The sequence below is a fragment of the Micromys minutus genome (assembly GCF_963924665.1).
Source record: "Micromys minutus genome assembly, chromosome: 13".
Taxonomy (NCBI): Eukaryota; Metazoa; Chordata; class Mammalia; order Rodentia; family Muridae; genus Micromys; species Micromys minutus.
The window spans coordinates 7,542,592-7,555,239 of record NC_137982.1 but is presented as its reverse complement, the minus strand read 5'-3'; the positions used below and the strand labels follow the sequence as shown (position 1 = coordinate 7,555,239).

The following is a 12,648-nucleotide window of genomic DNA, read 5'->3' as shown; positions in this document are numbered from 1 at the left end:
ATCTCAAAACACTCTAGTATATAGACTCTGTCATGTAGTTCACTCTTATAAAGAACATTTTGATGAAATAAAACAAGCTGAGCAAGAAAAAAATACAACATGTATGGTTCAGAAGGGTACCAGGAAGTAGAATGGAGCTAAATCCAGTGTTCAAGGGGAGTGGTGACATCAAGGCAAGGTCCCACCCAGCTAAACGTCCATCTTGTGAAGAGGAATTAAAGAAAAGCATAGGCCCAGGCATGGCTGTACCAATTTTAATCCTACCACTCAGAAGACAGAGACATGAAGATGTCTGAGTTCAAGGGCAACCTGAACAGAACTGCAGTTCCCTAACAGCCAAGCTTAGGTAGTGAAGGGAACCACCAAAACTAGAAAGCTTGTGAAAATAAAATTGAACAAGCAAGTCATGTTCCAGCCTTAGCAAGCAGAACTTGGCAGCTTCAGCCACATGGTTCTGGCTTTAGAGACAAGAATAGAGGAAAAGGGTTATAGACTTTCCCTCCATTATGTTACTGAGGCCAGGCACATGGAAGGATTCTCTTGTATGGAGGCCCAGAGAGGCCATTATATGAAGCTGTGAAAGTGAAGCCTGGATTGCCTTGGAGATGCCAAGAGGTTTGAGATGCCAGAATCTGGGATACCTGCTGAAGAGCTGCTAACAGTGAGAGGAACCAATCCAAGAGAAAGAAATGTATTGCAGTAAACAAAGCTTAAAGGAGTTGGAGAGCTGAAGAGCATTTTGACATCCATACATGAAGATAAGGGTTTAGAGTTTGCCCAGTTGGTTTTTAGTCACAATATGTTGGAAGTGTATGACCTGCTTTTTATTTTATAGGGGATTACAATTAAGAGATTACATGAATCTCAGATGAGACTATGAACTTTGGACTTTTAAACATTGTTGAGACTGTTATTGACCATGGGACAATATTACAGCATAAAAGTGTATTTATCATTTAAAGTGTCTTTGTGGGCCTACGGTGGTAGCCCATGCCTTTGATCCCAGCACTCAAATACTAGGAATAGGCTACATCTAATCACATTTTTGGTACAAGAGGCCCCATGGTAACCCTAAACTATTGTGGAGGCTACTGGTTGCCTCCACAAAATGATGGTAAGGCCCTAGTACTGAAGGAAGACAACACCTACACAATTCACTGAATATGGAGAAGTCAAATTGGTACCTACCTAGAGCCTTCATCCCTACAGACGTTACTGGTAGTAGGTCCTCTACACACTACCTAAGGAGAATGGCACAAAACCTTTAGCCTGCAATGATGACCTCCCTGCCAAGATGTACAGCAATGTCAAAGTTTATGGGAGTAAACAACTATTTGGCCCATTCCATGAGATGAAATCCACAGCCAGCAGGTACTACTTAGGTGACCAAGACCTGAGATTAGATAGGCTACGGGAGGCAGAGGCAGGTAGATCTCTGTTGAGTTTGATACCAACCTGGTGTACAGGGCAAGTTCCAGGATGGCCCAGACCAGAGAGAAACCCTGTCTCAAAAACCAACAACCAAACCAAACCCCCAGAAAAAAATGTAACCTTTGTTCTAGGAAATGGCTTTGAGCTATAATAAAATAAAAAACATTGAAAATTTTCTTACTTATTTCTTCCAACCATCCTCTAGGGCAGTGATTCTCAATCTTAATGCTGCAACTCTTTAGTACAGTTCCTCATGCTGTTATGATGACCTCCAACTATAAAATTATTTAACTTCATAACTGCAATTTTGCTACTGTTAATAAACTATGGTATAAATATCTGTGTCTTCCAATGGTCACAGGTGACCCCTGTGAAAGAATCTTTTGACCCTCAAATTAAGAACCTCTGCTCTAAGGGATTGTTTCCACACAGACTCAGAAAAGCTAAGTGATCAGCTTAAAGCCACTCATCTCAGAAGTAACAAACAGTATTTAATCTCTGCCCCATGACTCTACAACAAGGCTCCTAACCATTAGGTGACCTCCAGTGCAGCGTTCATGGCATGCCTCTTATCCTAGCTGACTGTCTATAAGAACTGTTCAGAGACAGTTCAGAGAACTGCTCTAGGTAAGCGAGGTACAGGCAGCCCTCTATTCAGATTATGTAGATACTCAACCAAACCCAGTCCTCTAGTCCTTACCTGTGACCCTGACTGAAAGGAGACTCGGTGATTTTCCACTATGTAAGTCATCTTTCTCTTTTGGAGGAACATAGGTTATATATTAAACAGTGATGGACAAGTAATAAAGCAGCATCTTAGAACATTCAGCTTCCACTGCCAAATTAGCAGAAACATGGGGAAAAGGAGCACAGTACCAGGAATCAGCCAAAAATCTTGGCTTTGTGCTTGAAGATGGTTCAGTGGTTAAGAGTGCTCAAATCCCCAGCACATATATAATGTAATGTGAATTACACCACACTCTCAGAGACCAGTGTGTATGACTTAAGGCAGCAAGGTTCTTTTCCTTGAGGTTTCCTCCAAAAGGTATACAAGGCGGTTCTTGGAGATGCAGGATCACACACGCACTATTCTTAGTTCTTTCATTGCTCAGCACTCTCCTACTTGGAATAGTGATGCTCTTCCCTTTTATTATTTCAGGGGCAGGCCCAGGAAGTAAAGCACTTGCCACAGAAGCCTGAGGATCTGGGATTGGACACAGACACGCACACCACTCCAGCATGGTGGCCTACCTGCAGTCCCATCACTTAATTGGCAAAGGTAGAAGAGTCCACAGGGAAGGCTTGCTATACTAACCAGCAAACTTGGGTTCAGTGAGACTTTGTCTCAGTAAATTAAATGAGAAGCAATTGAGGAAAGACAGATGTCAATCCCTGGCCTCAAAGCATACTTACACAGCACACCTATACATGCAAACAAGAGTATGTATGTTGCCAGGTGATGGTGGCACATACCTTTAATCCCAGCACTCAGGAGGCAGAGGCAGACAGATCTCTGAGCTCAAGGCCAGCCTAGTCTATAGAGCAAGCTCCAGGACATGCATGCATGCCACACCCATGAAACCATACATGATAGCCAATGCCTATAATGCTGCTGGCACTCTGGAAGCTGAGGTAGGAGGATTTTCACAAGTTCCAGGCCAGCCTAAGTTTCACTTCATCCTGGAATGCAGCAGAAGACACTGTCTCAAACAAACAAATATTTGAAGTTTTAAATTGGACATGGCTGACACTGACCTATAATTTCAGTACCTGGAATACTGAGACAGGAGGACTTCAAATTGGGAAGCCAGCCTGGGTTACAATGTTCTGTCCTAGAGCCATCCAACTATCTTAGGTTGTTCAAACATGCCTCCTCGTAAAAAGCTAACTGGGCTTTCCTTGACTGTTTTCCCCCCCATCATGAAGGGCCAGAGAAGGCCATCAAACTATCACTTTACTATCCAACCACTTTCCTACTGCCTTCCCGTTCTATGTAACCTGAAGTATCTGTAGAAGGCCTTTGGGACAAACTAAAATAAATATATAGGGGACAGAAATTTCACCTATGGGGGAAGAGTGACAACCCTCACTGCTGCTGGGTAGTTGTTTTTAGGTGTGACCTGTTTAGGGGAAGGGACCACTCACCTATGTGTTTTGTGCAAAAGTTCAATAAACTCTGGTTCTGTGGTAGAATGATGTAATTTATCGCTGGGACCCTAGGAAATGGTAGACATTGCTTCCCTGGAAAGGTATTTCAGCAAGGCACAGAGAGACCCTAATCCCCAAAATAAAACTAATCAAACAGTGTACTGAGACTCTGTAGAAATCATAAAGGAATCATAGTAAGTTGCTGTCACTGGGACATGATACTAGCTAGTTATTTCCAGTACACCAAAGATTGAAACGACAGGCTCAACACTAAAAGAGCCTACCTTGCAAGCCCAAAGTTGGAGTCCACTAGCTCACCCTTACAAATAGGCAAAGTAGATAAAGGATAGGCAGCTACCCATTCAATATAACTAACTGGCTTCCTTATGACCCGTGGTCTTGTCAGTCCTAGTATCCCTGACTGGGGGAGTATGAGACTGGTCTGGCACAGTCTCTTCTCCCTGTACCAGTAGGAAACTGCAACCAGGGTCTGGAGCCATGAACCATAGGGCCATGTCCTAGACCTGCATTCTATGACCAAGTATACCACAGAGAAAGTGGCATATCAGATTCAAATTCCCTGTACCCTGAGAGATTTCTGTCACACTTTCTTCCTTTACAAGGTCTTCAGAGACCTTATAAACCTACTGTGAGGAGGCAGTGACCAGGGGATAACAATGTGACAAACACAAAGTACCCAGAACAGCCTGGTGTATAGGACTAGGAACCTGAAATGGCCACTTGAACCTTTTGTGGAAGTGTAACAGTGACAAAGATAAGCCAGAGCCTGGACCCTAAAACAACACTGGACTGGGAGTGTGGTTTTGAAGTGGAACCTGCACACAACATTCACCAAGCCTAAATTGGGTTCAATCCACAGACCACTCAAAAAATATAATGATTCTATGCTGAGGAGCCTCTAACTCAGAAACTTCCCATCACTCAATGGTTCCCTCCCAGCTTTTTTTTTTTTTTTTTTTTTTTTTTTTTTTAAGAAAATTATTAACCTCCGGAATTTCCATTTCAGAGATGAAAAACTGAGGCTTATCATAGTTAAATAAGCCAGACATGGTGGCACACACTTGTAACCCAAGCACTGGGAAAGTTGAAACAGGCTTGACTGCCAGGTGAGACACTACCCCAGAGGAAAACAACAAAAAGATGCTGCCAAAGTCTCCTCACTGCTTAGTGGAAAGAGTCACTTCTACATAAGGATCAGAGTTATATCATGTCACTACCATCCACTGGAGGACTTTATGACCACTTATTGAGTTGAGATGGCTAAACACCCTTGCCTGGCACCCAGGACAATACGGGCTCTGTCAATGGAAGCTGCCCCTGGCTGATCCCTGCTCTGTTTACAGGTATTAAGGAAAAGAAGGCATTCTGACAGTAGAGATGTCAGTTCCACAGCTTTTCCTAATCATTCACTGAATGCTTCCTCTGTGCTGGCCAAGCACTTCACAAACTCACAGAAGAACAAGATGAGTGAGGTGGTTAAATGACCACCATAGTCCCCGAAGCACTGTTAATTGGATGCTCTAGAATTTGCCTTCAAAAGAATCCTAAACTTCATAAAACTGAAATGTTTCTGGGGAGAAATTCAACTCTTAAGGAGTCTCAAGAGTCCATGTTCTGCCAGATTTAGAGCACACCTTCCCTGATGCCAGGCATTACGCATGGCAAGTGCTCAATGAACACCGCTGGGGGCAAAGCAGAAAGATTATGCTGAGAGTTAGGGCTGAGGATGGCAAGCCTTTTGGTGTTCCCCTCTCTATCCCTTCACTACTGCGTCAGAGAGCTGCAGTCACCTCACTAGACAAGGATCAATTCCTCTTTAAAACAAGAGCAAGCCCAAGAGCCACAGCATACATAGTAACGTGTGTGTGTGTGTGTGTGTGTGCACACGCATGTGTACATGTGTGTACAGATGTGTCTAGGCCAGAGGCTGGCACTGGATGTCTTCCTCAGTCACTCTCCACACCCAACCCCCTGTTTAAAAAAAAAAAAAAAAAACAGGGTCTCTCACTAAACCTGGAATTCATCAATTCATGTAGGTTTGTTGGTCAATGAGCTCCCCTTGCCTTCCTCCCCAACACTGGGATTAGACAGGAACACTACACTTAGAGATTTGAACTCAGGACCTCATGTTTGTGTGGCAAGAATGTGACCAACTGACTATCTCCCAACCACTACCTCCCCCAAACCCCCGGTATGCCTTTTTAAGAGACACTGTTCTATCTCCTTTGGCTTATTCTCAAATATGAGAGAATTTTAGCCCTTGCCCTGCATCTAACGCCACAAATGTGTCTGATTTATCTTCCCACTGATCCGGCCCCTGAAAAGAGGCCTTGGACGCAACTCCTCAAATAATGACAAGTGACTTGCCACTATCTATTCTCACATTACAACTATACTTAGTACCCACAGCAGACTGGCTGTTCTTTCCAGTCTCTTGAAGATGGCTGTGGTAGTGTATACCTTAGTTTAAAAGCTTTGTGAGATGGAATCAAGACTGGTAGTTTGAGGGGCAGGCACTTTTGGTGACTTTTAACTGGCCCGGGATACAGGATATCCTCTCCTAAAAGACCAAATTCATTTTCACCTGGGATAACTCACAGGTGAAACAGATGAAATAGCGGCATGGAAAAGCACTGCAGTGGGGCATCGTGGTCACCCCTTTAACGCCAGCACTCGGGAGGCAGAGACAGGCAGAACTCCTGAGTTCAAGGACAGTCTGGTCTACACAGAGTTCAAGACAGAACTACAGAGATCTTATCTTTAAAAAGTAAAGTAAAGCAGAAGACTGCTAACACACACTAACACGGTCATCTTTTCTGGTGGCTGGATTGTGTTGTTTGTGGATGTCAAAGCACTGCTGAGATCACCTAGAATAACATTTTCTAGTGTTTATCCATAGAGCTGACATAAACACTCTCTACCCTCAGAGGCACTGCACAAGGCTATTAGATGCTGTCCTAAACACATCTGTCCACAAGTTATTTTCCTTCAAAGACCGAGTAACAATGTGCAGTTCCATCACAACACAGCCAATCTAGTCAAGGTCCACCAGCTTCTTGCAGGAGACTTGGGCCTCTTGATGGGCTCCCAATTTGGAAATGGAAGGAAGAAAAACTGTCAGTAAGAGACCCCGATGGGCACTATAAAACAGCAGCAAGATGGTAAGGATGAAGGCAGCCTAGGATGTGCAGGCAACAGCTATTCTTGATAACTGCAGTGGAAGACAATGACCGCTGTGCCAGACACCGGACAGGCAGTCGGAGATTTTCTAAAAAAGCTAGAGACCTGAATCTATCTGCACGCTAAACCACCCTAGCTTCTAAGCACTACACAGGATAGGTAAAACGTAGGCTCTGGTTGAAGAGCTTCAGGCAAGGTATTTGCTACATAGTTGGGACTTCAAGAGACAGCAAACTTTAATAACACTAGTAGCCAAACCTTGTTTTTTGTTTAAATCCCACTGTAAATGAGAAAAGTGTCTGAGGTATACTATGAAATGCAATTCATATGCGACCCCTCAAGGGGTAGTAACCCCAGGGTAAAAACCACTGTACATGGCAGTCACCACCCAAACCCTCGCAGGTGGACTGACTCTAAAGATTCAGCACTGCTCCACATGAGCAAAGCCTCAGGAGTGGTCCATGGATTCCTCCAGCCAGTGGCTTCCCCCAGTGTCTGGAAAGCTAAAACAGTACAGACACAAAACAGCGGTTTCAGTAAGTTTCATTCTGCTCAGCATTCAGCAGCTCAGGTGAGCCATGAATCAAACCCACATATTAAATGAGCAAAGGCATGAGCTGTCAAGGTGCATACAGCAGCCAGTGAATGGAGCTTTTACTAACAGCCGGCACACTCTGTCCTTTTAAAGGGCATTTGCTGCTTATGCCAATATTTCATTCAAGCCCCACATTAGCCCAGGGAGTAAGTCATTTACCCCAAGCCATCTACTCTGTCTCAAAAGTAGAAGATGGCAGCACCACAAGGAAGCTGAACTTCTGAGGTCACAAGCTAATCAATATTTCTCCCACAAAGGTGCCAGTGATGATCAGATTTCCAGGTCTACAAACTTAAGTGGTTACCTTTCTATTGACTTAAAATTGCGCTTATTTATCTTACATGGTTACACATCCTCCATGGTGCCCATGAGAAGGTCATAGGATTTATGGAAGTTGGTTCTCTTCTTCTGCCGTGTGGGTCTTAAAAACTGAACTCAAGTCCTCAGGCTTGGTGGCAAATCCCTTAATCTATTGAGCAATCTTGCTAGCCCTGTGAATTCTGTAATAGCTTGGTCATTTTTACCTGGGTCCAGTGTAAGGTGCTCAACTCCATGAAGAATACATTTATACCCCACTCTCTGAGGACATACGAGGAGCTGGCTAACGCACAGGACCTGGACATAGTCTAAGGTAAAGCATCTTAGCTGAGTGTGCTGTTGCATGCCTACAGTCCAAGTTTTCAGGAAGCTAAGGCATGAGGAGCATGTGTTTGAGGCCAGAAGAACTACACAGCAGGACCCTGCCTCAACAAAACCACCTCCACAACAGGAGCTTACAGTCCTAACAAGCACTGACTGGCAAAGTTACCTATCCTCAGGAAAGCTGGTGGGAAACTGTTGGCAGTTGTAACACTAATGGTACAAGACTGAAGTCACTGCCATCACTGATGACTAATGCTAAAAGACTTTCTGGGAACATTTTACTTTTTGGACAAGTTTTCCTGCAACCCAGACTGGCCTCAAACTCACAATACTTGCTATGTGGCTGAGGACAACCTTGAATATCCTGGTCATCCTGCCTCCATCTCTCAAGTGCTGGGATTACATACAGATATGTACCACCACGCTTAGTTTATGTGGCACTGGGAACTGAACTGTAAACCATCCACACTAAGCAAGCAAGGGATATTTTTAATCTTCTTCAGAAACTTTCCAAAGTAAAACAGATTTGTGTCCACTGGTCTCTCTTGTAACCCACTCAGGGCACAGATGCAGAATGTGATTCTGGAACAAGATGAGCTGACAGTCAGTATCCCGTCTTCTCTAAACTAGTTAAAGGAACACTTGAATTTGCTAAGCAACCAAGGACCTGAAGAACTAGTCATGAAGCTCTGTGACTCTAGCCGTCTTAGACTTATCAGTAGTCCCATTTCCTATCAGATCCCATTTCCACTGCCCTTCAGAACAGATGTGAATTTCTTATTCCCGACACATAATAATCCACTGGACCCCCACTCTAGAAATATTTTAAAGTTTTATATGAATCTTCAGAGATTCCCTTTATATTTAATAATTCCTTACTCGACTACACTAAATGCAAACATAGATAACTTGTTATAAGCCTAAAAACATCTATATAAAGATGTTTCAAGAAAAAAAAAAAAAAAGCCTAATTACAATAGAGCTATGCAATCAGGCTTACAGACTCAAATCCAGCAGGGTCAGCTCATAGATCAAATCAGCAGGGTCACTAGAACTTGCTATATAAATTGAACGGAAGACAATTCATTACTCTGAAAACCTGAAGACCTTACTGTTGCTGATAATTATGAGCTCAGATGAAGGGGGAAGCCTTATGCTTATCAAAATGAAATACAGTAAGTCAAGCCTAGGTCAGACCTGTAATCACAGGAACGTGAGTGGCTGAGGTAGAAGCCTGAGTTCTCATCAAGGCCTGGGCAACTTGATGAAACCTCCAGTTGCTTTTTTTTTTTTCATTTTGTTCTGAAAGGCTTGCTTAGCATGTACAAGGCTCTGGGTTCAATCCCTAGTACAAACAAGACAAAACAAAAGTCTTATTTCTATTTACTGGGAGTGAGAGGTTCATCTTGGGAGCACTCTGTATGTAATGGAAACAGAGAACTCTGACTATCCAGATACTCAAACATGGTCTTTTTTACTAAACTTTATCACATGCAGATTTTTAATGGTTTAAAAAATTTATGTACTTTTGTGTTCTGTGTGCACACAAAAGAACATCAGATCCCTTTATAGACAGTCATGAGCCACCATGTGGTTGCTGGGAACTGAACTCAGGACCTCTGGAAAAACATGCAGAGCTCCCAACTGCTGAACCATCTTTTCAGCCCCCATATGCAGATTTAAAAAAAAAAAAAAGATGTGTGTAGATGTTTTGCACCTACATAAATGTATGCATATGCAGAACCTGTGTGCAGAGCCCACAGAGGCTAGAAGAGTGTGTCAAATCCCCTGGAACTGGAGCCATCAATTTTTCTGACATCATGTGGGTGCTGGGAATCCAACCCAGGTCCTCTGAAGAGGCTCTACAACGCAGAGTTCTAAGTTGCCATTTCTAACCAATGAAATCTTCCCAAACAACACAACCCTACAATTAACAACTAACTTTTGTTTGAGATGAGGTCTTACTGTATAGCTCTAGCTGTCCTAGAACCTGCTCTGTAGACCTTGTCACCTGCAGCTTACCAAGATTTACCCATTCTGCCTCTGAGTGCTGGGATTTAAAGATGTACACCACTATGCCAGGCTTTCTCTTCATTATTTTTCTCTTCATAATTCCTTTCAAATCATTTCTTAATGGTAGTATGGACTTCTGTTGCCACTAAGAAGCAACACACCCATCTCTAATGGGCTGATCACCACTTCAGGCAGTGGTGCACTTCATAAATAAGAAAGCCAATGAAATATTACCACTTCAGAGCTCCAAGTTAAGGCAGATTTAACAGAAGGCATCCCACCACCATCATCTCCCCAAGCAAGTTAAGAGATGCAAAGAGGTGGGTCTGAAAATAGCTACAGTAAACTCATATAAATAAAATAAATAAATCTTTTGGGCTGGAGAGATGGCTCAGTGATTAAGAGCACTGACTGCTTTTCCAGAGGCCCTGAGTTCAACTCCCAGCAACCATACAGTGGCTCACAACCATCTATAACAGGATCAGATAAAATAAAATAAATAAATCTTGAGAGAGAGAGAGAGAGAGAGAGAGAGAGAGAGAGAGAGAGAGAGAGAGAGAGATGCAGAATCTCAGCAATCCTTAAAATTTCATTTTACCACTAGGATGGCAGAGGCAAGTAGATCCCTGTGAGTTCAAGGCTAGCCTGATCTACAAATTGAGTTCCAAGACAGTTAGGGTTACAGAAAGAAAGCCTGCTTGGAAAAAATAAATAATTTTTATAAGCTGAGTGGTGGTACAAAAAGCCTTCAATCCCAATACACAGGAGGTAGAGGCAGGTGTGTCCGAGTTTGAGGCCAGTCTGGTCTACAGAGCAAGTTTCAGAACAGCCAAGACTACACTGAAAGACTTTGGGGGGCAGGGGGACAAAGACACAAAGACAACAAATTTATTTGCATTCAGCTACAGAACTTCTACAGACAGAGGACCTGAGCTTTCTAAACTAGCAACTGTAATTGTTAGTGGCCACAGAAAGCCAATACAATGGCAATGACACACTAGCCTAGAGGGAAATCCAATATTTCTTACCAACCAGTGAAAAACAGGGCTCACAATCCTGTCCAGCAGAGAAAACCAAGTGCCCCTGAGCAGAGTGCTGGGTGGGGAACTGGGGGCATGGTCATCCATTACAATGACGGGTAACTGAAGTGAGACGAGAATGGACACTCACTATTGTACTGCTTGGACTAGGCAGTAACAACCCATCAGAGAAACTTTTGGTTGAGTCCAACGTTTGGGAACTGTTAGGTTCCAAAACAATGTCTACAGAACCATCAGTATTAACATGTTAAGTGTATGGGAGACAGGTAGGGTTAAAGTACTCTTAAAGTATTGGAAAGTGACGAAAAGACCCCATTTTCACATGCCCAGGTGACAATCTCCCAAGAATGTGTCCTGTGGCAGGTATTATGCTAGGAACCAAACCGTCAATAATTACAGCCGGACATTCAAAGTACTAGGGAGTTGACAAAGTCAGAGAAGATAAACATCACAGCGGAGAGGAAAGTTTGAGCTTCAGGGTAACTTGTCACTAAGTTTCAGGCAAAATACAAGGACAATTCTGTTCTAGGCACCATGCCAGGAGCCAGAGAGGTCCCATATTCATTCTCCATGGGAAGCTTAAGACCTCTAAAACGCCGGTTTCACTGACAAAATGCACAATATTGCCAGATGGTAGTTTTAGGATCGGAACGAATCCATCCCACACTCTTCCCCGAAGAGTAAGACTAATTATCAGAAGGAACTCTCGAGGACCACCCACTCAACACCTCCCATTCTCTGTGCAATAAAGAAAATCTCAAATATAAAATATCCTCGAATTTCTTCCAATACGCTTGAAATGCAGCAAGTGGAAGATGAGGTTTCCCAAGGCTGCAGAAGGATGCTTGGGGTCTACACACCCGAGGGCCCACCAGGAGCTGCCGAGATTTGAACCCTGGATAGTAGGCCTATGGGTGCAGTCGGACGCGCAGAGCGCTCAGTTAAGGCTTCCTATGGCCCCGGGGTGCCTGAGGGAACCGCCCGGGCCTCCCGCGACTCGCGGCCCTGGGCGCCCACCCGAGGCGTCGGCAGGGCGACCTCCCGCCCCCGGCCCGGGCCTCCCGCGACCGTACCTGCCGGACCCGGTGCAGGGCATCCACGAAGCCCTCAGCCTTCATGCCCACCGGAGCGCTCTGCCCCTGCACCAGCTCCGCCATGGCCAACCCCACCGCCACCGCCGTCGCTCGGCTTCCCCGGTCCGGCCTCCCACTCCGCTCCGGGACCCGTAGCCGGAAAGGGAAAGTCGCCCCACTTCCGGCGGAAGGGAAGCGAATAGAAGGCACTGCCCGCTCAGAGAGATAGGTTGGGGGAAAGCGGCGTCTGTGAGGCGGGGTCTCAAAGCACATGACCGCTGTCCGGCCGGAAGTAGGGGCGTGGCCGTAGCGCGAGGGGGCCTGTCCTGAGCACAGGCAGCTGTCTGTCAAAAAGACCAGGTTGCGACCCCGCCCTCTAAAGGCGTGGGCCCCAGGCCTTGAGCTACCGTGGGACCGCCACTGAGGCGCAGGTGAGATCGTGTAGTCCCTGATGTCTGTATTTTGCAACCTGACCGAGGAAAAACGCGGACGTGGCTCTTGCAAC

General features: G+C 44.7%; 1 protein-coding gene across 3 annotated transcripts in view; it reads right to left on the bottom strand.

The window, feature by feature from the left end:
• FUBP3 (far upstream element binding protein 3) overlaps positions 1-12,267 on the bottom strand; it is a 46,514-nt gene extending 34,247 nt beyond the window's left edge. For all 3 annotated transcript variants that reach the window (XM_080927049.1, XM_080927050.1, XM_080927051.1), the window contains exon 1: positions 12,144-12,267. In XM_080927049.1, coding sequence (XP_080783175.1) covers positions 12,144-12,227 — 84 coding nt within the window. In that variant the 5' untranslated portion in view covers positions 12,228-12,267. The remainder of the gene's footprint in view (positions 1-12,143) is intronic.
• Between the last annotated feature and the right edge of the window lie 381 nt (positions 12,268-12,648).